At 45.4% G+C, this 26,117-nt stretch overlaps 1 protein-coding gene and 1 non-coding gene across 3 annotated transcripts; one reads left to right on the top strand and one right to left on the bottom strand.

Moving 5' to 3' along the window:
• Positions 1-7,129: 7,129 nt before the first annotated feature.
• Positions 7,130-7,236, bottom strand: LOC125402823 (small nucleolar RNA U13). Its single transcript, XR_007232763.3, has one exon. It is a non-coding gene; the product is annotated as a small nucleolar RNA U13 (small nucleolar RNA).
• Positions 7,237-13,231: 5,995 nt separating this feature from the next.
• LOC148120955 (ly6/PLAUR domain-containing protein 8-like) lies at positions 13,232-24,878 on the top strand. Of its 2 annotated transcripts, XM_087910613.1 has the most exons (7): positions 13,326-13,384; positions 13,973-14,062; positions 15,974-16,076; positions 16,423-16,539; positions 18,053-18,223; positions 20,422-20,568; positions 23,709-24,878. In XM_087910613.1, the coding sequence occupies exons 3-7, from the start codon at positions 16,022-16,024 to the stop codon at positions 23,972-23,974; spliced, it is 756 nt and encodes a 251-aa protein (XP_087766739.1). In that variant the 5' UTR covers positions 13,326-13,384; positions 13,973-14,062; positions 15,974-16,021; the 3' UTR covers positions 23,975-24,878. The 2 variants fall into 2 exon arrangements, with proteins under 2 accessions (XP_087766738.1, XP_087766739.1); XM_087910612.1 differs by lacking the exon at positions 13,973-14,062 and having other exon boundaries at positions 13,232-13,384.
• Positions 24,879-26,117: the final 1,239 nt, after the last annotated feature.

The raw sequence follows: 26,117 nt of genomic DNA, 5'->3' as shown, positions 1-26,117 counted from the left end.
ACTGACCCCCAAATACGTGAGCATAAGTTGTAAAATTAACGAGACACCTCTAACTATCTCACAAGAATTCCCAGACAAACCGAAAAATCTCGACTAAATACTGAACCCACCCCCTCTACACACAGTGTACAGGGAAGGAAGGGCTCAAGCCTGTTAGCAGAGCCTGGTAGTGCGTGGGCGGAGACATTTTCACCAGATCTCAGGTCCCAGGTTCTACACAGATGATCATTTCCTGTTTTGTCTTTGCCATAGTCTTACCATTTCTTAGGGGTTGCCTGTCTTGGGCCTTAGAATTTCACTCTTCTCTGTGCTTCTGTAAAGTTTCCCATGTAGCAACAGCACCCTGCCATCCATGGTCCTGCATCCTGGTGACCTAGCAATAGCACCCTGCCATCCATGGTCCTGCATCCTGGTGACCTAGCAACAGCACCCTGCCATCCATGGTCCTGCATCCTGGTGACCTAGCAATAGCACCCTGCCATCCATGGTCCTGCATCCTGGTGACCTAGCAACAGCACCCTGCCATCCATGGTCCTGCATCCTGGTGACCTAGCAATAGCACCCTGCCATCCATGGTCCTGCATCCTGGTGACCTAGCAATAGCACCCTGCCATCCATGGTCCTGCATCCTGGTGACTTAGCAACAACACCCTGCCATTCATGGTCCTGTATGCTGGTGACCGGCTTTTATTGGGTCCTGATATAAGTGTATGGTCCCTGGTGGCTCACAACTACCCCATTTCTCCTTTCTTTAGGTGACCACTAACTAGACAGGTTAGTGGGACTTGATAATCCACACATCTCATCAAATCTGTGAACTTCTGTTTTCCCTAATTGTGTTATTTGGTGTCTGAGTAGATCAGCACGGTGTCCCCTAAACCTGGAGGCCCCACCTGTCAGTGTATAAATGCTCCAGGTCCTCTTCAGCTGTTTGTTACAATCGGTAGGGACTGTGCGGGTATTGTTGGCAGGAAGTGGGGTGCAAGGGATGAAAAACAGTGGTACAATGAAGTTGCAGGGGCAGATTTTAATCTGTGATACACTGTGGCAACAGTGATGTGTAGGAGCTGAATCAACCTCAGTGTACACAGATGCTTACGTTTTAATCAAATACATTTCTTCTTTAGCAGGTATGTGGTTGGATTATGTGGTGTTTCAATAAGAGTAGCTCCCATAGGCTCATATATTTGAATGCTTAGTCATCAGGGAGTGGCCCTATTTGAGGAGGATTAGAAGGATTAGGAGGAATGGCCTTGTCTGAGTAGGTGTGGTCTTGTTGGAGGGAGGGTCTAGCTGGGGGTAGGCTTTGAGGTTTCAAAAGTCACACTGGCCTCAGCATCTCTGCCTCTCGGCCTGTGGATGAGGATGTAGCTTTCAGCTATTTCTCCAGCACCATGGTGATAGTGGACTACACCTTTGCAGCTGTAAGCAAGCGCCCAGTTAAATGGTTTTTAAAATTAGAGTTGCCTTGCTCATGGTGTCTTTTCATAGCAACGGAAACATGACTAACACAGAAGTATTTTTAGGTGTAGGAGTCATATTGTTACCACTCCCTCTCAAATTCATGACCTCTTCTTTATTACTGTTATTCTCAAGTTCCGCCCACAGGCGCACACATGTGCACACCTACACACACACCCACACCCACATCATGGTACATGTATGGAGGTCAGAGGACAATAGCTTGCAGGAACTGAATTTTTCTTTTTGCCATGTGGGTCCCAGGGACTGAACTCAGATGGCCAGGTTTGACAGTAAGAGCCTTTACTGACTGAGCCACCTTAAAGATTTATTTTTATTTTAAGTGTATATTTTTCAATGCATGTATGCATGTATACCATGTGTGTGTCTGGAGGGCAGGAGAGGGTGTTGGATGCAGCTGTTGTGAGTCACCCAAGATGAGTACTGGGAACCAAAACCAGATCCTCGGCAAGTGTAGCAAGTGCTGTTAATTCCTGAGTTATCTCTCCAGGTCCTCCCTGAGCCATCTTGCTGGCCCTAGTCTGTGCCTCTTGATTGGCGTGTTTAATTCATTCATCCATACATCCTGGACACAGGTGGTATGCACATAGAAGAAGGGAGTGTCTTGTTTGAGCTTCTCTGGAATTCAGCTTCTGCAGTGTGAGACGTACTATATCTTGCCAGTTCACTACTAGGTTGGACCGAGGAAAGCAAACAGTCGTCTTGGCTATGCTTGCCTGGAGTCAGGCTTCTAGCATGCACAGAGTGAGGAGGAGCCAGGGTGGGGTGGGGGCAGAGTGGGGGTGGGGCAAAGGGCAGTGGACTTAGGGCTGCAGGCACTGCTGCTCTTACAATGTTTTGTCAGACCTTCTTGAATAAATATCGTTTGAAACAATTAATTGATTTATTGTGTATGTGTGTGTGCTTGTGTGTATGCATATGTCCTATCTGCATGCAGGAGCCTGCAGTGGTGGGAAGAGGTGTCAGATCCCTTTGGAACTGAAGTTAAGGGTGCTGGGAACCGAATCCCAGTCCTCTACAAGAGCAATACGTACTCTTAATCACTGAGCCATCTCACCATCCCTGAATAAATACTTGTTCACGACAGAATTTTGCTTGACTGGTTGTCAAGATGGTTTTCAGCAGTTTGCTTGTTCTGCAGGGGGTTTGTGCGTTGATTCCTAAGACTGCTGCTTCAGAAAGGGAGACCACCTTCTAAAATATTGGCTTCATTTGGAAATTAAATGTTTAGTTTTATTTTACTGTACTGGGCTGCATAAGGTGTGTTAGTCCCAGTTATCTAAAGGAACAGAACTGATAGATCGAATACATATATTTTAAAAGGGGATTTATTAGATTGGCTACATGATGTGGCCCAGGTAGCCCAATAATGGCTGTCTCATGGTGGAGAGACTGAGACCCAGCAATTGATCAATCTATGAGGCTGGATGTCTCCACATTTCTGGTCTGATACTGAATCTGGAGGATTCCTGGAGAGTTGCTGAGCTTCAGTCTACTTTGGAGCTGAAGAGAATGCTTCTAATACTGGTGGAGGAATGCAGCAGCAACAGGGTAGATGAATTTGCTAGCAAGAGTGAGGACAAGCAGGCAACAAGCAAAACTTCCATGCCTCTTAATCTGGGCTGCGCAAGAAGCCCTAAATTAGTGTGGGTCTTTCTGCTTGAAATAATCTGATCAAGAAAATTCCCCATGGGAGAGCTCAGAGGGTTGAATTTTAGTTGATTCCAGATCCAGTCAAACTGACAACCATGATTAGTCCACACATAGGCCATTTTCACAAAAGTATATGAAGTGCTTTGAGCATACGACATGCTTGGCACTACCTCCCTCTCTCGTTTCTCTCCCCTCTCCTTAGTCCCGCTCTCTTCCCTAGACATCTCCTTTCCACTTGGGTGTGAAGTGCACACACATGGTTTTATGTATCTATGTAAAATCTAGGATCCACGAATGAGGTAATGTATGTGACACTCATCTTATTGAGACAGACTTAATCCAATCAGTATGGGAATCAGTATAGAAGTTCTTCAAATGACTGAAAGTAGATGTATATGACCCATCTACAGCCCTGCTGCGTATGCACTGTAAGGACCCCGAGTCAGCGTCACAGGTACATACACATCAGTGTTTCCTGCAGCTCTATCTACAACAGCTTTGTTACAGAACCAACCTCGGTGTCCAGAGCAGAGGAGTGGGTAGGTAAGATGTGGCTTAGGCACACAACGGAAGCTTTTCCAGCCATAAAGAAAAATGAGTTATGTTGCTTGTAGGAAAACAGACACAACTGAAGATGATCAAATTAAATATTATCTATCTCTCTATCTCTATCTATCTATCTATCTATCTATCTATCTATCTATCTATCTATCTATCTATCTATCTATCTATCTCTATCTATCTCCATCTATCTATCGATCTATTGATCTATCTATCTATCTATCTATCTATCTATCTATCTATCTATCTATCATCTATCTATCTATCTATCTATCTCCATCTATCTATCTATCTATCTATCTATCTATCTATCTATCTATCTATCTATCTCCATATCTATCTATCTCCATATCTATCTATCTATCTATCTATCTATCTATCTATCTATCTATCTATCTATCTATCTATCTATCTATCTATCTCTATCTATCTCCATCTATCTATCTATCTATCTATCTATCTATCTATCTATCTATCTATCTATCTATCTATCTATTTAACCTTTGTTCTTTCTCTGTGACTATTTCAAGAACCTCTAAACTCACTAAACAACTCTGAAAGGCTTTAAATGCTGGTGTGAGGCATAGATGGTCTACACAAAGTCAGTATCCAAATTCGGTGGCCATTTTTTTGGATCTGAAGAGAGATGAATGAAAGATTGAAATGTCCAAGGAGCTGCTCACTGTGTTGGAATAACGTACCCAAAACCAGATAAATAAAACCAGCAGCACCATTGGTCATCACACTCAGAGAGGCTGGAGGCAGTTCTTGCTCTGAGATAGACCAGACTGTGCACCAGTCTCTATGTGGTACCCATGTGGTTCCCACCCTGTGTGGCATGGAAGTGGTGTGTGTTGGGGAGGGCTCCGAGCCACCCTTTTTTCTCCTCATCCTCTGTCTCTCCTCACTCGTTTCCAGTTTTCTTGCCTCCATCTTGTCCTACAATGCCTTCATTCTTCTTTCCCTTCTTCTTGCTTCCCTAGGAACCCATATGCCACCCCAAGGCACCCAGAACTCCATCTCTCACTCCCTTTTGGAGTCTCCTATACCTTGGCACTGGGGTATGGCCAGTTTCCAATGCAGTCTGTCATCTGTTCTCTGTCCTCTGTCTGTGGCTTCTGAGTCTGGAGGGTGGAGGGGTGAGTTAGAGGACAGCTGGATGCAGGCCAGTCTCCTTGGCAGTGGGGAGTTCCTCACTTGGAACTCCCTCACCTGTGTTCTCGCCACACCATGAAAGGATGTTAAACTCCTGGGCCTGGCTCACATGTCCCATTGGTTAGGTTTAGTGGAGTCTATGACTAATTGATAATTTTCCAATCCTCTTCGTAAATAAGGGGTGATGAGACACTACTTGTTTTCTCTCAGGTAGATACATTTTTTTACTTTATTTTTTCTGTTTCTTTTTAATTGTTGCCAATTGGCACATAATAACTATACATATTTATTGGTACAAATTGAGATTTTGCTGTATGTATATAAAGTGTAACAGTGAAAGGAAGGCAATTATTATGCCCATCAACTCAAACACTTATTATTTATTTAATTTTGTTATTTAACTTATGTGCTTGTGTGTATCTGTCTGCCATGTGTGCAGTACTCTCAGGGGTCAGATGTCCCAGAGATGGAGTTACAAGTGGTTGTGAGTTATCGTGCCACTGCCAGGACCCGAACCCAGGTCTTCTGGAAGAGCAGCAAGTGCTCTTAACCACTGAAGCTATCTCTTCAGTTCTGATAATTTCTTTATTTTGGGAACCTTTAAAGACCATTTGTTTAGCTATTTTGAGATACACAGCAATCATGAACTCCACTATTCCCAAATGCCAGCCTGCTCCAAGACTCATCCTGTACCTCACTGGAGCTTTGTAGCTACAAACTGATCTTTCTAGTCTCACCTCCTTAGTCCCCCTTCTAACCTCAGAAACCCATATTCTACTCTGTATTTCCTTTGTTTTTTTCCTAAAGAGCCAATATTTATTTATTCATTCCCAACATAATATTTTTATTGATTATTTGGGAGTTTCACACAATGCACCCTGATCACATGTGCTTCCCAGTCCTCCCAGGTCCACCCTCCCACCATTTGCCCTCCCTTCAAAAAGAAAAAAAATTGCCAAGTCCAATTTGTACTGTCTGTTGCCATATACTCATTGGGGTATGGACAAATTCCCAGTGGTCAGCCCTTAAAGATGACTGAGTCCTTCAGTCCCCCTCTCACCAGAAGCTGTCCACTGTGAAGAGCTACACTTCAGCATCCCTATCATGATTTTCAAGGACTCTTTTCAGTGGCTTCCCATCTAGACTCTTTCTTTCTGGGGGTGGGGAGAGAGCGTCACAGATGTCCTCAAGGTCTCTCATTCTCAACGATGAGCCTGCAGCCATTGATACCACCATAAAAGAAGCTTCTTTACCCACAACAGCCAGCAGCAAAGACTGTAGACTTCCACATGGTTTCCAATAGCGGCATAGACTACGGACACTCACATGGCCTCTGGCTGCAGCATGGACCATGGACCTCAGCATGGTCTTCAGTGGCAAACCAAATCATGGATATCAACATGGTCTCCAGTGGCAGCCCTGATCATGGACATCAGCACGGCCTTGGGCTACTCTGTATTTCTATGAAACCAATGTGGTAAGCTTCCATGCATGAATGAGAACATGAAGCGCTTCTTTTATTTAATACAGTGTCCTTTATCTAGGTAGCCATAAAGGTCAGAATTTTATTCTTTTTCATGACTGACTATCATTCCATTGTATATATACACTACTGCTTCCTAACCCATCCATCCAGGAATGGCCACTGTTGGGGACTCTGTATACTGATTGAGCAGTGCTGCAATGAGTATGGATGACCTGGCATTTTGTCCCCTTGGCGGATGTACCTAGGGGCAAGACAGTTGGGTTACATGGCGGTTTTATTTTCAGTTTTCTGGAGCCTCCATGGAGTTTTCCACACTAACCGCATTATGTGTGAGTTTTCCATTCTCCTCATGGTGGGCGGCATTTATTGTTTATTATTTATATGTTTTGTTATTTGTTACCAGAATTTGTTGTCTTTCTATCCCGTGACAACTAGGGTGAGAAGATGCCTCATTGCGGTTTTGATTTGCATTTCCTTGGTTAGTCATCAGGATGGTGGTTTACTATAAACACGTCATGGCTGTTTATACAGCCTTTTTATGAAGTGTGTGCTCAGGTCATTTGTCATTTGGCTGGACTACTTTTAAAGCTGCTGAATATCTTAGTCCCCATATATTCTGGACCCCACTTCTTTCTCAGAAAGAACAAATTGCGCATCTTTCCCATTGTGTAAGCTGTCTTCTCATTCTTTGTTTTCTTTGCTGAGCAGACACTTTTCAGTTTGAAATGATTCCATTAGTCAATTTTTTTATTTTCTTCTTTTACTTTTATTTATTTCTTTTCTTTTTTTCTACATCAGACTGGTATCGTTACAATGTGATAACAAGGTGTTGTGGGAGACACATGCCACTCAATGGTGTCAGCATTCAAGCACCGTGCTTATGAACCCAAAAAAAGGAACTCACTTGTCATTTTTTTTTGCTTTTGTTTCCTGTGCTTTTGGAGTTTGTCATTCATTGCCTTGGGTAGGTTGTTTCCCATGTTTCATTCTTGGGACCCACATGACAGAGGGAGAGAACTGACAGTTGTCCTCCGACACACACACACACACACACACACACACACACACACACACACACACACGATAAACAGATGCAATAAGAATCAGTCTTTGCCAACATCCTGGAGCTGACATTGGTAGCTCTGAGGTGAGTGGAGACAAGGCTCTGCTTTCATTGTTCATATGGACATCCAGTTTTCCTATCACTACTTATTGAAGAGACCATCTTTCCCCCAACACATATTTTGGCAGTTGTATTGAAGACCAGTTGTCAGAGGAAGGCACACGAATGATTTCTAAGTTTTCAAATATGTCCTATTGATATATGTGCTGATGTTCATGCTAGTGGTGTTTTGGTTTTTTATAGCTTTGCCCTATGTTTTAAAATCAAATGCTCCGATTCTTCTAGACTTTGTTTCAACCCAAGACTGATTTGGCTATTTCGCGTCTGTTATGCCTTTGTATGAATGCTAGTATTATCTTCTATAGCTCTGAGAAGAGTTATTGGTATTTTGATGGGCATTGCATTTTGCATTGAATCTGGACTTGTTTTGAATAATGGCATTTTACCACGATCAGTCCCTCCAATTCAGGATCATTTATTCCTTTTGCTTTCTTTTAGTTTCTTTCGTTGGTATTTCATAATTCTATCATAGGGTCTGGATTAGTTACTTTCTTCACTACTGTGACCAAATACCTGACAAAAGCAACATAGGAAGTAAAGGTTTTCTTTTTGGGCTCACTGTTCAAGGGTACGGTCTATTATAATGGGGCAGTTGTGTTGGCAGGAACTTAAATGTCTCAGAAGAAAATTTAGGACTGTATGTAAGACATGAAGCTTCTAGAAGGAAATATAGGGGGGACTCCTTCAAGCATCAACAGGGGTGGTCAGGAAGCAGAGAGAGAGAAAGAGAGACAGAGACAGAGAGAGATACACACACATGTATATATACAGATTCTGATCTTCAGTTTATTCTCTCCCTTTTTTATTGTGAGACTCCAGCCCCTGCAATGGTGCCACCCACGTTAGGATTGACTTTCCCAGCTCAATTAACCCACTCTATAAATGCCCTCATTGACATGCCCAGCGGTCTGTCTCTTAGGTGATTCTGGAACCTGCCCAATTGGCAGCCAGTATCAACCACCACAGAGTTCTTTACTCACTTGGTAAACTTTATCCTAAGTGTCTTATGGTTTTTCTTTTCTTTTTCTTTTTTGGGTGAGAGTATGAATGTAACTTCTTAATTTTTCTCCTATGTATGTTTATTATTGGTGTGTAAAGATGCTAATTCTGTAACGCACCATTTTATGGAGAAGGAAATCGTAACCTTGGAAGGAACATTGACTCACAAGCCATAAATTGCTCTGTCATGTTGCAAGCAGCTCAGGCACTCTTTGCCCAGAACCTAAGCTGTTTATGAGGAGAACGAGCACAGAATATGAAAATGAGCTCAGGAGAAGGGTGTGAGCACAGTCCTGTGGATTCTCCACAAATTAGTTTCTTTTGTGAACTGGTAATTCTGCAGCAAACTTGGTTCAGTTCCCCAAGCAAGCTACTCTGTTCCAAAGCTGAGGAGACTGTTGGGGCCATCTTGCCTTTCTAATTCCAAGTCTGGTTTCTTCTCAGTTCTCAGAAGGGTCATCTTTGCTGGAATTCTGTGTGTCTGTGGAGTCAGCCCTGTTACTTCCTGTGTCCACTCCATTTTGATTCTATGACAACAGTGTAACTTGCATTCGTCTGTACATTAGATTTTCATTAGATTTTCTAAAATGTTAGGGAAGGCAGGGAATTGATTTGTCTTCTTCAGCGTTCTTCTCTTAGTACCTTGTTGAGTAAGTGAGTAAGTTTAAAACCTGGTGGTGAGGGCATGTGGAAAAAAAATGAAGGCCAATGGTTAGAAAAAGGGCAAGGAGTGAGGGGGATACCATCTTGAAAATACACTTTTATTTATGTGCATATGTGTGTCTGGGTGGGTGTATGGCATCTGTGTGCAGGTGCCCAAAGAGGTCAGAAGAGGCTGTCAAATCCCTGGGGCTGGAGGTGGCTCTGAGCTAACCTGACATGGGCCTGGGTCTGATCTGGGTCTTCTGAAAGAACAGCGAGTGCTTATAATAGCTGAGCCATCAGTCCAGTCTTGGTCACAGGTTTTGTAGAACCGATTATATGGAAAGTGTCCTGTGATGGTTAGCTGATAATACACGCTCACCAGAAAGGGCCTTGTGGGTGGTTTGCCCACGTCACTGACAGCACTGTGAAAATTTCCTGAGCCAGACTTCCAGTCTTCTGCATTGTGCAAAGACCATCGTATATTTCTCTGTTAATCTTTTGTTCATTTATTTTGCTTTTGATACTACTTTGCTCTATTTGAAGGGTCGGCGCAAAGTACAAAACCTAGGTGAGCACTTTGGCACAGCTTATAGAAATGATACAGATAACTCCCAAATCTCTTGATCTTTACAGCCGGTCGGTATTGCAGCTTCCGTTTTTCTCCCAGGTGAAGAACCAGAGATTCAAATGGTGTGTAAATTTCTAAGCTCGCTTGACTGGTAGATGACAAAGTGCACTCTGAGGCTGGGCTTCCCCCAGATCACTATGCCGTGTGGCCTTGTGTGTCCCTCTAGGCTGAGGGTCTCTGGTGTGAGCTTGTGGCTCCAGAGCTGGCCATTGTGCCTGTGGCTCCTATGATCTGTATGTATGTATGCATTCCAAATCTCTCCCCTATGAGCTCTTTCTTTTAAAATAAAGATTTACTTTTTTTTTCTTTAGTTTTTTGAGACAAGATTTCTCAAAAACAGCCTTGGCTGTTCTGGCACTCACTCTGTAGACCAGACTGGCTTCAGCCTCAAACTCACAGATCTGACTACCTCTGCCTCCTGAATACTGGAATTAAAGGTGTGAGTCATGCCACCTGGCTTAAAAATAGTTTTTATGTGGGCAAGTATTAATGTATCACATGCATGCAATGTGCTTAGAGGCCAGAGGACAGCCCTGAATTCACCAGAATTGGAGTTACAGATGGTTTTGAGCCATCATGAGGGTACTGGGAACTGAACTGGGGTCCTCTGCAAGAGCAGCCAATGCTCTTAACCTCTGATCATTTCCCCATGTTTCTATTTTCTCCTTTAATTCTTTGAGTAACATAGGAAGTGAGTGATGGATGATGTTTTCCTCATTTGGAAGACATGAACAGAGGACCGTTTATCTCCAAGAGAAGCAAGGACCATGGGGGAAGCTTATGTTTCAGGACACAACTGGGTCCTCCGTGAAGTGACTGGGGGTGGGAAGATTGAGGGCAGTGATTTTGATGAATTTTTAGCCTGTTCTAATATTGCAACTATAGGAATAAGGTAACCAGAGAGAGTTCCCAGAAGAAAGAGAGAACAGGTGGGGCAAGGGTGATCATTCTTGACGGACTCCTCTGTTGAGCTCTTGTCTTACTCCAGCCTGTCTTCCTTGATTACTCTGCACACTTTACTACAATGGGACTCTTTGGGGAACTCACATCCATGTTGGAGGCTGAGAAAAACCCTGGGAGGAAACCACTTCCCATAGTTGCTTCAGGTTTACATACTGGTATGACTTTCTGGGACTTAGCTAGGCTTTCCTCAGTCGAACTTGGTATAAAAATGGCTAACTTCCTCCTCTTTCTCAGAAATGATGGAACCAGTGTGTCTGAGCCACTCTCAGGGATTCTCAGTTCAAATCCCAGCACTTGGGAGGCAGAGGCAGGCGAATCTCTATGAGTTCCAAGTCAGCCTGGTCTACAGAGTGAGTTCCAGGATAGCTAGGACTGTTACACAGAGAAATCCTGTCTTTAAAAACCAAAACAAACAAACAAAAAGAGTGAAAGTTGGGTTGATCACTGGGACTGGCTTCTCCTGGGCTGATCACTGGAATTGGCTTTCCCTGGGCCCTTGGGCTTCTTAGCTAGTTAGCCTGAGGGTCTACTTTTGGAAAGTGGCTTCTCCTACCGTCTGGTGACTGATGACAGAGATATTACCCCTGGGATCTTAGTATGTAGAATCAGCGTTTCCGACCCTCTGGGTAGAGAGGCTCGGTACTACCTGAGCTATGTTGGGATGCGCGGAAAACTTCTTATGACTGAAAGTCAAGAGGGGAGACATCTTTGGGCCTCAGTTTCCTTGCCTGTCAAAGGACATGTGATACACATTTGTACTATTCAGGACATCAAGGGCACTAAACCCAGGGCTGTGAGGGGTGGTCATACAGAGCTGCCCATCTGGACCCAGGGCTTGTTGTTGCAGTCAGTCTTGGCCCCGATGAGGGAGCTTGAATGAGATCATCTGTGTAACCCCAAAGGCTCAACACCCCTCCCACATTCCTGATAGACGGTCTTGGAAAACATGGCGGAGTGACAAGAAGCTTTCAGGAGCAAATGACCAGCAGCCGTTTTATTAGGGCAATTCTTGGGATTTCACACAGGGAGCTTGGATGGGGAAGAAGGTTAATAAGTAACTTATGTGACAAAAGGGGCAAAGTCTGGATTCAGCCCATATCTTTTGGGTTGCTTTTGTCTCTCTAGCCTGGGTATCTGAGCCTCTTGAGGAGACTTCGCTTTGGTTAGTGGAGTTTTCCTGTGCCCATCTTCATTCTAACATTGGATGGGGCTTCCCAGGGCTGTCAAACAAATTCACAGGAACTTCGAGTCCTCCATGTGCAGCTGGGGCAGCTAACGCTTGGGACCCCTCATCCCTGTTCATTCTCCTGTATCCACCACCCCATCCTGCTCCATGCTAGTTGATTTTGTTTCACTAGTGGGTGTGCAGATGGAAACAACAGTATTCTGTGAGACAGGGGACTGCTCTCCTTCAGGGAACCCCACCCCCCCCATCAAATAGCCTGAGGGAGGATGGGCCAGAGAGAATAAGAACTGACCAGAGTCTCTGCTTAGAAACCCGACTCAGGTTGTGTCATCTCTACCAGATGATTCTGATGTTTCTACTTAAAATTCAGTCTTGTACCCCCATTTGGTTGACGAATCGACCCTGATTTTTTGTCTATTTTGCATGTTTATCAAATTTATTTGCTCTGTCTTCCTTTCTAGAGAACCCTTCAGGAGAGTAAAGGCCACAGGCACTCCCAAATGCGTAGAGCCAACTTGACATATGGAGGGTGTTTCAGGAATGTATAGGGAAGTGTGTGTGTGTGTGTGTGTGTGTGTGTGTGTGTGTGTGTGTGTGTATACATTGTATTGGTAGGAAAACAGAAAGATGAGGAGAGCCACAGTATCACATGAGGGGGTGGGAGGGTGTCTCAGTGTACCTGACCTGGGCTCTAGTCAATGCTGGCTGCCCAGATATCGATCACAGGAACCTGCCCTGGCTGTCAGAGAAGGCAGTAATCCCTGTTGTGGGCCCTGACCCATGTATAGCCTACTGTGGGCAGGTTTCCCTTCATGGCCCACCCATCATCCCATGCAGCTGCACAGTGGGTTTAGCTTTATCTTGGCTGGAAGACTCCAAAACTTAACCAGGTGAAGTCATTTGCCAGAGAGACTTGAGCCTCTTTTCTGAGTGGTGTGGCCCTCCTGTGATCTGTCTGGCTCTGCCCAGTGACCTGCCATGGGCAAGCCTCTTACATTTTTCTTCTGTAGTTGGGGTCCTCATCTATAAATAGGGATTTTGCCAGAACCAGGAGTGGACTGTTTTTAACAAGTGGCTATTCTGGAATGCTATTCCCAGGCCATGGAAGTAGTGCACCATGGGGGACACTGGAAGGTGCCAGGATCACACTGTGTCCCCTCATACACTGTGGGAAAGGCAGGTGCTTCCAATTCCTGAAGGTCTCAGAGGGAACACCACCTACACAGGGGCCAAGGGTTAAGTATCCTGATCACTATGGTTGGGCAGGGCACCATCTAACAACCCTACGCTGGGGCCTGGATAACAAAGAAGCCCCTCCCTAGAAGGCAGCTGGGCTTGTAGGGCATACAGCCATCTGTTATATAAGGGCTCTCCCCACACCTGCTCCAACATACTGCCAGGATCCACCTTTCTCAGGACAGTGTCCCTGACTGGACCCAGAAGGTGAGGGGACTCTGAGTCTGGAGCCTGACGTTGGGAGAAGCTGAATCCTTGGGCAGGCGTGGCATTGAGGGAACTTAGGCTTGCTCTGGCTAGTGTTCAGGGTGTTCTCGAGGTTCTTTACTGCCAGTGCTGCCCACTGCTGCCCTGTTCTCATGGTGGGCAGGCCGGAGTAGAGATTGGGGTTTGCGGGTGTGTTTGCTTGGCATTCTGTTGTCCGTATGGCTGGTGTCTCTGAGCTCCGGCTTCCCTGGCAGATGTGAGCAATGTGGCAGTATGGCAGCATGCTGTCAGCGCGCTGGAAGATTTAATAACAGATTGTTGCAAAGCAGGGAAGGGACTGGAGATGCAGCTCAGTTGGTAGAGTGCTTGTCTAAGAAGCAGGAAGTTCTGGGTTCGATCCCTAGCACTTCATTATGTGGGTATGGTGGCACATGTCTGTCATCCCAGCACTCAGGAAGCAGAGGCAGGAGGATTAGAAGTTAAAGATCATCCTTGATTATGTAGCCAGTTTGAGGCTAGCCTGGGCTACATGAGACCTTGTTCTTCTGGCAAAAGGAAGTGATTAACAGGCCTCATGTCCCACCACAGGATTGTCTCTGCCTCTCTGCTGTCTGCTAGCCAGGTCCTGACTTCTCTGGGTTTGAAATAAGACTCGCCATCAGGCTGGCAGGAACCGAGGTGATCTGTGCAGTGAATGTCCTTTTGTGGTTGCTTCTCCCCCAACTTCTGTCTCCCTCCCCCTCCTCCTGCACAGTGACAATGCTCTAGAGGTCTTTCCCCAGCAGCTGGGGTTCCAGGCCTGGAGGGCTGTCTTGGTATACGGAGGAATATGTATCTGAGTGCAGAGCTGTGTGCCACATACTCTACATAAGACAAACTCGATTTGCCCTCTGGGTTTCTAAACCGTGTGGTCACTGGGAATGCATACGGGTTTTTGTCTCTTGACTGGGCTAGCTTCCCTTATTTTTTACTAGTCCCTAGTCAGTCAACAAGAAGGCCACGCTGCTGTGCGTTCTGTGTGGTGGGATGTGTGTTTGATCTGTGGTACGGGATGGAGCAGGAAGAGGGGTATCCTGAGACAAGGTCAGCTTTGCGTCAGTCTGTGGCAGCTGTCATGGGGCAGTCAAGCTTCAGAGTGGGCCCACTGGTGAGCCTGGCTGCTTCCACTTCTGCCAGAGGTTGTACGTCTGTTGGGTGGAGACACCAACCTGTCTTCAGGCAGAACTATTCACTGGGGCTCCACGGGATACAAGTGTTCTGTCCGCCATGGTTAGTGGCAGCTGCTCGGCACATGTGACCGCTGACCATCGGAACAGAAGAGCGGTTCCTGTGCAGAGGGACAGGTGCATCGTTGCCTACCTTGAGTGAGTTAACCTAAGGAGCCACATTGGCTATGGCTGCCATTTACAGGGTAATAAGATTATGATCAAGGAGAGTTCCGTGCAAATGTTTGCTTCCCATGTCGCATTGCTTCTCAGACAAAGAGAAATTCCTTGAGCTGAGAATTAGGATCCTAACAAATGTGGCAAAAACCTAGCAAGCCCCAAAGATCTAATTCAGATGATTGGCAGGTAAGGAAGGCCAGGTACTGAGAAATTGGTGCGCATTAATCTAACTCAGGAGTTTCGATGTGTTCAGGCCCTGGCTTTTGAGGTGTGCCACATGAGTTGGATGCAGAACGGAGTGGGAGTGAAGGGTCTGTATTGTATCCCAGTTCTGACACCTCCCAGGGGTAAGAGTTTGGTTCTGAGAGCATCATTTCTCTCTTCTAGGGCTCAGTCTTGTCCAGGTGCTAAGAAATTACTCAGATTAGTGCATGCACAGGGCTTGGAGCAGAGCAAGGGCCCACAAGCATCTGCATAGGTAGTGGCAGCAAAGACCCTGGGCATCAAAGTGAATGCAGGAGACCCCTGCAGGGAGAAGAGACAGTGTACTCTGGAGGGGTGGGAGGACTCAGATCCTGTGGCAGGGGAGATAAGAGGACTACAGAACCAGAGGGAGGTGAGGAGGACACAAAACCCAGGGCCACTGTTTTTATCTGGGACCCTGTTAGGATTTGGATCTCAAATATACCACAAAAACCTGGTCATTAGCTGCGGCTCTATAGTGAGATGCTGGAACCTTTAGGAGGGTGGCCTGGGAGGAGGAAGTTAGCTCATTGAGTGGGACCCTGGGACACACTCCTCCTTCCTGGTCACTCCCTGGCTGCATTAGGTGAACAGACCTCCTTCGTCATGAACTTCCACTAAGGCCCGCGTGATGGGGCAAAATGACTGACACCTCTGGAGCCATGAGCCTTATAAATCAATTATCTCAGGGATTTTGTAATAGTGACAGGAATCTGACAGACATGTAACTCGGCTGCAGCAGACCTGGAAATTGCTCTGTCTGCCCATTTGCAGCTGAAACTCAACCTTGTGTCAGGACAGGACAGATGAGAGACACAGTTCTGTGCACCCATACAGAACTGAGTTTTCTGCCCCAGAAACAAGGACAGACCACGTACTAAGCTTGTTTCAGTGTCTTTCAAACACTTTTGATGGTAGACATTCCATCAAGATCCTGGACTGTCCTCTTTTGTCTTCCCAGGTTTGAGGCTCCGTGGCCCCATCCTTGGGAGAAGCCAGCCCCGCCATCATGAAAGGCATCCTCATTGCTGGTGTCTTTGTGGCATTTGCCATCACAGTTATAGGTGAGAGAAGTCCCCCTCCTGGATGAAGTCTTCTTTCCCACCACATCAGAGTATTCTTGCTCTTGGCATCCTGGTACCCACCACCTGTCCTACTGTGTTGTTTGAGACCCATGTATCCTCTGTCCTCAGAAAGACCACTCTGGTGGTGGTCCTGGTTGGATCTTCCTGTTGACGATTGGTGAATAATGGGGAGAAACTAGTGGGCATTGCTCTATCTCATAGCATCAGTTTGGGGATCTTCAGAGGACAATTGGGTATCCCATCTGGATCTTTCTTCCTGTGGTGGGTGTGGTGCTCTGGGAATGTTTACTGGTTGTTGACGTCTGTGAATGCTTTCTCCCCTCAGACTCCCTGAGTTGCATACAGTGCCCCCCATCCACTGAGCAATGCCCCACTGAGAAAACTGACTGTGGCAGCGTGGAGTTCATCAGTTGTGTGGAGTCCTCGGTCAACTCCACTCTAGGTGAGTGCCTCTATCTCTGGAACTTGTGGGATGTGAGAGCTAAAGAGAGTAGGTACAAGGAAGGACACCTGAGCTGGACTGTGTTGTGTTTCTCCTGGGACATGTATGTTTTTCAGCCATCTCTTCTCTCAGCTTCCTGACTCCTTTCTCTTCTAGATCAAATATATTTTTCTTGCTGAACTCCTCCCCAGGCATTCTGACTGATGGGAACCTCTTGAGGCACTTAGAGTTCTTCCATGCACAAAATCTGGACAGGCAACAAATTGACATCTAAACCTTGTAAGGCCTTAGTCAACAATGGGGCTCAGGAGAAGGGTCAGTCAATAAGGTGCTTGCCACACAAACATGAGGCCCGGAACTTGTCCCTCAGCATCTATTTAAAAAGGCCAGGCATGGCAGGGCATGCCTGTAATCTCAGCAGTGGGGCAGCCAAGACAAGATGATTCCTGGAGCTTGCCATCTAAAACTGGTGGGGTCCAGACTGGCTCACGAGCCTTTACCAAAAAATAAGTCAGAGGGTCATTGAAAAAGTCAGTGTTGATCTCTGCCTCTTGAATGCTAGAATTGCGATGATATGCCAACATGGCCAACTAACTTTTCTTAATATTTTTTTGGTTTTTTTTTGTGGTGCTGGACATTAAATCCAGGGCTTTGCATATGCCAGACAAACACTCTACCATAGAGCTACACTCCTAGTTCCTTAATTTATTTTGGCCAATCCACATTTGACATAACAGCCACATATAGCTAATGTTCTGTACTGGGTAGCTCTGACTACGCTGTCATGCAGTTTCTAGGAAGGAGCCATAGTTGGTACTGTGATGCTGTATCATATACCAAATCCCACTGTGCCTGCTTTATTATTTTTTGAGCTGTTAAGACAAATTAGTGGCTTGAGAGGGCTGTATATGTGTTAGACTAAACCACCATCTTCTGTTGTCACTCCTGAGTAGCATTTGTATCCACACTTTTGATGTGGTAATGCATTGTCATCCACAAAGTTCATGTTCAAGAACTGAGAGAGGTGGTTAACAGAAAAACATCATGAAAACTTTCAATCATGTGTTAAGTAAGTTTACAACTTTGTGCTGGGTCTCATTTACTTCTCTCCTGGCTGCATGCCCACATGAGGCTTGCAAGGTGTAGGTTAGCTAAGGGCAGAGTTTAACCCACTCCTCTGCTAATATGATGAAGGAAGGAGTTTTCTCTGATGGGAAAAAAGCTTTCTTTTTGCTCTCCCCTCACTCCCTGCCCAAGATAAGGTATCACTATGTAGCCCTGACTGTACTGGAACTCATGATGTAGATCAGGCTGACCTCAAACTCATAGAGATCCACCTGCCTCTGTCCCAAGTGCTGGGGTTAAAGTGTGTGTCACCCTACCCGACTGGATTCTTCACATTTTAAGAAACATTCTGCAGTCTCTCCTAAGATGTGCTGAGCAGAGGTTCAAGTTAACTGCCCCTGCATGAAGCACTGTCTCCTCCAGATGCTAACAGTCTGTGTTTGCCTAGGTGTAGGAGAGTCCCCGTATCTGTATGTGAACAAGTTCTGCTCAAAAGATAATTGCATCATCGTCAACAACAATCCTGAAGTGTCCTTCACGGTGCGTGTGTCTGATGATCAACAATTCACTTTTGTAAGCCAGTGCTGCCAAGGAGATGCATGCAATGATGACGAGGAAGGTTTGTACTGGGCCCAGCAGCCTGTCCTGTGTCACACCTACATGCTCCACCCTTGATTTTCTGACTGCTTTGCTTGGCTGGTGATGGGTGTGTCAAGTTCAGGCACTTTAGCACACAGGTGGATGACATCAACATCTGACTTATTGCAATCACAAAAAACAAAACAAAACAAAACAAAAAACATGGGAGGTACTCAACCAGCCCAAATACCATGTTTTCCCCTTCTTCAGTGAAGATGTGGATCTCATTTGTGTGGCAAGTGAAGCAAGTGCTCATTAGTCATTCTTTTTTTTCCTTATTTATTTATTTAAAGAATTTCCACTTCCTCCCCTCCTCCCAATACCCTCCTGCTCCCCCCACTCCCTCTTCTCCTCCCTCACCATTCCCAAGAGCAGTCAGGGTTTCCTGCCCTGTAGGAAATCCAAGTTCCTCCCTCTCCCTCCAGGTCAAGGAAGGTGAGCATCCAAATAGATCAGGATCAAACTTTGTGATCTCAGGGCCTCAACCACCTGTAGTCTAGGCTCCTGTAGTCTAGGCTCCTGTAGTCTAGGTTCACCTCAAACTTGCAATGGAGCCAAGGATGACCTTCACCCAGTCCTCCTGCCTCTGCCTCCAGAGTGCTGGGATTATAGGTATGTGCCTATTATATGTGTGTATATATATATATACATATATATATATGTATATATATATATATATATCAGTGACAAGAGAAACTCCCAAGTCTTTTATTTATATGGTCTACCTGCTGACATTTACTAGGTTAGAAATTAAAGTGAAACAAATTTACAAATCTTAATTCATTTACTCAAAAGTAAAACTATTTAGCAAGACACGGTGGCACATGCCTGTAATCCTAGCACTCTGTGATAGAAGAAGAGACAGGTGGATCTCTATTAATTCAACACCAACCTGAGTACATAGTGAGACCCTGTCTCAAAAAACAAATAACAAGTTATACATATTAATACTAATAGAGTTTTACAAAAAATAGCTTCCAAAAAGCATTTAATGAGATGAATGGCATTGTTCCATATATGCATATATGTACATATATGTATATAAATTAAACATTTATTTATTTTAATTTTACATGTATGAGGTTGTACATATGTGTACCATGCATGTGAAAAGCCCACAGAAGCCAGAAGAGGGTATCAGATCCTCTGGAGCTGCCATGTGGTGACTGGAAACTGAACCTGGGAATTGAGCCTGTGCTTCTTCTAATTGCTGAGACATCTCTCTAGCACTTCACCCTCAAATATATATTTTGAAAGAATGTTTTAACTTATAACTTAGAAGGAAGATGGGATCTCATGTTTGCTTGTATATTTAGTCTTATTTAATCTCATGAATAATGTGGGGCTTCTGGAAAATTCTGCTGCATGCACACAAGGCAAAAGGAGTAAAAGGAACAGATAACACCTCGGTGTTGTATAAAATCGGTTTTAACGTTTTGTGATCCTTGCAGCGCCGCAGGGATCCAGGAGCTCCTGGACTGCAATTTGAGAAGTGGTCATCTATGTCAAAGTCTTCATTTAGAACCATTGTTCTTAATCTGTGGGGCATGACCACCAGGAAAAAACATATTTCTGATGGTCTTAGGAACCCCCGACTATAAATTAATTTTTGTTGCTACTTGATAATTGTAATTTTGCTACTGAGTGGTGTCCCAGTTCCTAAGACCGTTGGAAATATGTTGAGAATTGCTGATTTAGAAGAAGAAAAATATGTGGGCAGAGATGGTGAAGTTCATTATCACAAGCACAGACAGTTAGGTGCAAGGCTGGTTCTCAATGTGATTTTTTTTATTTTTATTTTTTGTTTTCTTCTCTATTACAATATGAAAATAGACCTTGTTCATATGCTCAGGACAAGTCTTAGTGCCAATCAGATACCTGTTGGCTAATGCTTCAAACATCTGGCTGACACTGACATTGGCTACAGCTTGGATTCTTTCCTTTCTTGCTCATGTCAACCCCAGAGCACTGTGGACCACAGTTCTTGCAGACTGGCTGCCCCATAAGGGTGGGCCTCAGGGGTTGTGCATAGGAAACATTTGGACAAAACATGTATCTTTAGGGATAGATCTGAGCTTCCCAGTGGCAGACCCTCTGGCAGCTTCTCTGCCTGCCTTTCTCCTCCTCCCTAGGGCAGTGTGATGGCATGATTCTAAGTAATGGCTTTCCTTTATCCAGGCCCTGAAGGAGGGAGTGAACCTGATGCTCGCGCCAACACCCAAATCCAGTGCCCTTCTTGCTATAGCAACGGCACAACAGATTGCAAAGAGACCATCCAGTCGTGTTCCCAAGGAGAGCGATGTGTCCACATCATTGCTGTCAATGGTAAGTCTGGGGCTTCAATTCCTTAACAGGGCTGGAGCTGAAACACATCAGGCCTTGATTCAGGTGCTGAGATAAAAAAGCAAAAGGACTGGGAAGGATAGAAACAGAGCAGGGATTAGCTCAGGATGTCTTTCAGCTAGAGACTGCCATGTGTAAACTGAGACTGCTCTATTTCCTGCCCTCCCAGATCTGAATAATCACACAGAAACTATATTAAATACAACACCGTTTGGCCAATGACTCAGGCGTATTTCTAGCTAACTCTTACATCTTAAAGTAACCCATGTCTATTAATCTGTTTATTGTCATGAGGCTGTGGCTTACTGGTAAGGATCTGGTGTCTTTATCCTTCTGCAGCTACATGGTGTCTCCCTGACTTCATCTTCTTTCCTCCTCTGTCTCTGTTTTGATTTTCCATCTTGCTATATTCTGCCCTGCCATAGGCCAAAGCATCTTCTTTATTAACCAGTGCTAATAAAACATATTCACAGCATACAGAGGGGAATCCCACATCAGCCAGAAAGCCTTCTGCTGGTCACCACTTCTGCTCTTAGTCCAGTACTACTTCTGGTTGCCTTTCTCCTGCTTTCCTGTGATTAAACCCCAGGCTCACTTATCTGACTTCATGACCCTCTGGCACATGGTTTGGTACTAGGATGCCATTGCTCAGTAAGAGTGAATAGGTGTGATTTTAATTTGTGTGTGTGTGTGTGTGTGTGTGCGTGTACGTGCGCTCGCGTGTGTGTATATGTATATATGTTTCTTCTATTTCTTGAGAGGTGTTGGCTTGGGGCAGCTAGGGCCATCTGGTTATTTCGTTTTTTTTTTTTCTACAAAAGTAATCTGACAGTGCTACCATTTTGTCAGAGTATCCACCCTATCTGGTGGCAGCATGCAATGCACATTTGCTTTTTGCTAGTGGAACAGTCCTGGGGCCACTACTACCCTGTAGCTGTGTCCTTATTTTCTGAGGACAGAGTAGATCTCTATTTTGCTACTGGTTGTTTGTGATGGGTATAGGGGGTTAGGGGCAGAAGGTGGGGGAGGGGGAAGAAGGCAGGGGCGTAAGGCTACTCAGAAGTTAGGTCTGGAAGTGAATGTGTAGTGTCCTTCTATAGTACATTGGGTGGAACCAATGTGTCCATCCTGGCTAGTGGAACTCTTGGGAATGTGATCTAGTGACTTCCAAGAGGGAAAAAAGTGGTACAAACCAAAAATGAATAACTAGCCTGTCTCACCTAAAACACAGCTCAGACTAAAAGGGTTTAAGGCTTGCACCCAAACACAAATTTCATTTCAATTTTTGCTTGTCAACTTCAAAGCCTACCTATAACCATGGAGTTTCCAGTGGATCCAAGCCTCTATAGATTATCTTATTCCAGAATGTCTGTTCTCTCCCTCTCACTTTCTCAGTATCTCTGTGTTTAAATGTCTCTCTTTCTTCTCTATCCCCTGGGCCCTCAAACATGCAAAACATACATTGTACCTCTGAGTTAAACCACAGCAAAAAGTCACTTTCCTTGAAATGGTTGAAGTGCCCACACTGCCCTGGTTTTTAATTCTAAAGTTGTGCCTAAAGGCAGCAAAAGATCTCTGTTCATCTCATGCCCGAGTCTCCTGGTGGTGTCATCTCATTGACACTAAAAGTCAGAAGGTCACAAATTTTCTTTATTGTTTTGTTCAACATCACATTCAAATTCCTATCAAGATGTGTGTAGCACCGCACTTCCTGACTCAGGTTAGCTCAACTCTCAGCACTGATACTTGGGATGAAACAACAACAAACTTTTCTTTCTGAGGTCTGGAGATCTCTTTCACACATTTTGTTCCAACAGAACCAACTTCCTTCATGCCTCTGGGAGCTCCCTGATTCCCAGGGATGCTTGAGTTGCAACTGACAGACCCATTGAGGCACAGCCACTCAGAAGTAGCTGCCATTGTGACTACATCTTTGAAAGTGTTTTTTATCATTTTTTAAAATTATACAAACCAACCACAGTTTCTCCTCCCTCCTCTCCCTCAATTCCCTCATCCCACTTCCCATCTACCCCTCCCCCATCTACTCTTCTTCTGTCTCCATTCAGAAGGTGCAAGGCCTCCCATGAGAATCAATAGAGCATGACATATCAAGTTGAGGCAGAATCAAGCTCCTCCCTCACTGCATCAAGGCTGAACAAGGCTTCCCACCATAGGGAATAGGTTCCAAAGAGTCAGTTCATATACCAGGGACAGGTCCTGGTACCACTACTAGGGCCTCATAAAAGACCAGCTACACAACTGTCAACCAGAAGGCCTAGGTCAGCCCCACGCAGGCTTTCAAGCTGTCTGTTCAGAGTTCATGAGCTCCCCCAAGCTCAGATCAGCTGGATGGAGACCTTTTTCTACAATAAGAAACTGTGTAAGCAGGCAGAACTAAGAGGTAAGATAGAGACGCTGAGCATTTCCTGTACACTTTCTGTTGACTTTCCTTTTTCTCAAGGAAAACTCAAGCAAAAAAAAAATCAGATCCAGAGGAATGAGAACTGAGGGAAATACTGGAATCAGGGCTGGAGCCCAGGGTGCCCACTGATTCATTCCCTTCTGAATGGAGAGTTGAAAGAACTGCCCCTGAGCCTGTTACTCAGGCTTGCCTTTTTTTCTTCCCCCCCTCATCTTCCTCTCCCTCTTCCTTTTTCTTTCATTCCCCCTCCTCTGTGTTTTTCTTGATTGAGTCTTGCTACACAGCTGAGGTTAGCCTTGAACTCATGATCTTCCTGATACAGTCTCCCAAGCACTGGGCTTGCAGGTATGTACCACCATACCCTGTTTGTTCTTGGCTTTTTCATCTGACAGCTCCACAGGAACACAAGACAAGGGGCATCCAAGATCCAGCTCCCATCCTTTCTTTAAGCCTGGATTAGCAACCCACATCTCACAGTCTCAGTTGCTTTTGGGGTTGGGTGGGGAGGGGTCTGACTTCTGACCTTCATAGTTCTTGTACTGCTACTGTTTGGTATTCTTAACTCTGGACTTCTTCCTTGAAGTTGGCTGTCAGAAGAGGAGCTCAACGGCTTGCAGATAAATAACTCTGCATGGGCTGGGGTTTTGGTGGTAGGGTTGTATAGAGTTATAGAGTTCTGACTTCTCATTTGCATCTTCAGGCGACGTTCATACCGAAGTGGAACTGAAAGGGTGTTCTAATATCAGTGAAGCTACCTGCGACATCCTGACTCCTGGGAATGTAACAGTTGGAGAATTCACTTTCCAGACGGTTAACTGCACAAATGAGATTACAACCACGACCCCAACCACAGTCACCACGACCCCAACCACAGTCACCACGACCCCTGATAGCAGCACAAGCATCAAAGCTTCCATCATCTCCTCTGTCTTCGGCAGCCTCCTTCTTCTGAAGCTGCTATTCTGAGGTCCCTGGGCTCTGCCCCACCCAGTGTCCCATGGGCGTCAATGCCCTTTCTGTTCACATAGCTTCCAGTTTAGTTGCTCAGTGGGTTGGAAGTCACAGGACTCCAGGCAATGCTAGCAGCCACATTATGTCCTTTATTAAAGTGTTGTTTGACTTCTAGACAGTCTGTCCTGATATGTTCGGTGCTGGGTGTCATTCAAGACCCTGCCCACCTCTTCTCGTCTTGCCTGGAGGTAGGGTCTTTGCTCTGGAGATAGAAGCTTCTTTGCCTAGGACTCAATGATATCCCTGCTCCTGGTCCATATTGCTGCTGAGAAGCTGAACCTGGGGCCTTGCTGGCACCTTCTGTTAGCATCCCTGTACTCCAGCATTCTACTTGCTACTTCTTGTGTAGGCACATGCAGGAGGTGCCCCAGCTGAGCCTTGTTGTGCCCTGTGCTGCTCCTAGTACCAACACAGAAGTTCAGCAGCCTTTCAGTCTGGTACGGCATCATGACATCTGCTTATTCAGCAGTTGTCCAGAGACCCACAGCAGATGAAGAAAAATGTCATCCCAGAGGCCTGTCACTATGAAGGCCCAAGAAGGGCAAGCCAAAGGCCTGCAGAAGACCAGACTGCTCCCGCTGGCTGCATGATCAAATCTCCAGGAAGATAGAGGAGAGAGGAGCTCAGAACCTGGGATTAGGAGTTCTCCTGCAGTACTGTGCAGGATGGAGTGGGTTGCAGAGTCCTGGTCCCTTCAAACAGAGAGTTAAACCTGATCCTCCATTCCACATCAGACACCCAGGGGACCAGACAGCCACTCAGACCCAGGCTTGCAGGGTTCAGGTTTAATAGTAAGGTGGGCGTTGAGCTAATTTTGGATAAATGGGGTTTTCTGCAATAAAGAAATCAAAAGGTGTAAGCCAGCAAGGGTCTTTATTGTAAAGAGTATTTGACAATGACACAAGAGCAAACCACCATGAGGGTTATGATGGTACATATCGCTGCATCCACTCTGGTTTACCTTAGCTCTTAAAAAAACTATTTATTTCTACTATTTCTGTGCACGTGGTGTGTGCTCACAAGTGTACAGTGCTCTCAGAGGCCGGAAGGGGGTGCTGGATCCTCCGAAGCTGGAGTTATAGGTGATGTTACAGCCTGATGTGACTGCTGGGAAGAAAATCCAGGTCCCCCACAAGAGCAGCAAGTACCCCCTCTTATGCAGTGAGCAGTCTCTCCAACCCACCTTAGCTCTTTATTTTCAGTTTCATGTTTACCTAAAAGTTACAAAACCAGGAAGGCTTGAGAATGCCTTCACCTGGTGCTCCAGTTTTCTGTCTGTTGCTGAAATAACATAATCTCACAAAAAGAGCTTAGGAGACGAAGGGCTTAGTTCAGCTCACAGTTCCAGGCTACAGTTCGTCACTCAGGAGAAGCCACAGCCTCAGGAGTCACACGGTGTCCACAGTTAAGGGCAGAGAGCATTCCTTGCTGACCTTGATTTCCTCTCAGACAGTTTAGGACCCTGTGCCCATGGGGCACCACCCACAGTGGGATGAATTTTCCCATATACTTAATGAAGACAATCTCCCCTACTACAGGACATGCCTCCAGGTCAACCTAATGTAGACAAACCCTAACTGAGACTCTCTTTCCAGGTGGTCCTAAGTCAAATTGATGGTTAAAGCCAATCATCCTACTCCACCTCTTGACAACTGGTCATACAACACAACTCTTTTAAACCATAATCTTCCACTTTTAAAGATTTTTATTTTTATGTTTTGCCCACAAGCATGCCTGTGCACCATGTGAATGTCCCCAGAGCCTCCTGAAGCCAGGAAAAGACACTGGATTCTCTGGACTTACAGACAGCTGTGTACTATCACAGGAGCAGCAGCTACTCTGACCCCAGGATAGCTCATTTCGTCTTCCATTTTAGATCTGTTTCTCCAACCAACAGAAGTGACAGAAACGCACAGAGGGAAACACAGAGAGACACATAGTAAGGATAACCCAGGGTGGCCACCACACAGTCTTGAGCCAGGGAACTCTGGTGGCTTCTCGTGCAGAGCCCAGACACTAGGGCTGGGCCCACCCTATGCAGAAGGTACCATAAACACATACCTCCAGAAAGGACAGATCTGGTGACTGTTTAGGGTGG

The sequence above is a fragment of the Myodes glareolus genome, chromosome 9 (genome assembly GCF_982192425.1).
Source record: "Myodes glareolus chromosome 9, mMyoGla1.1, whole genome shotgun sequence".
Taxonomy (NCBI): Eukaryota; Metazoa; Chordata; class Mammalia; order Rodentia; family Cricetidae; genus Myodes; species Myodes glareolus.
Note: the sequence above shows the minus strand (reverse complement) of the source record. Positions and strands in the feature narration are given on the sequence as shown.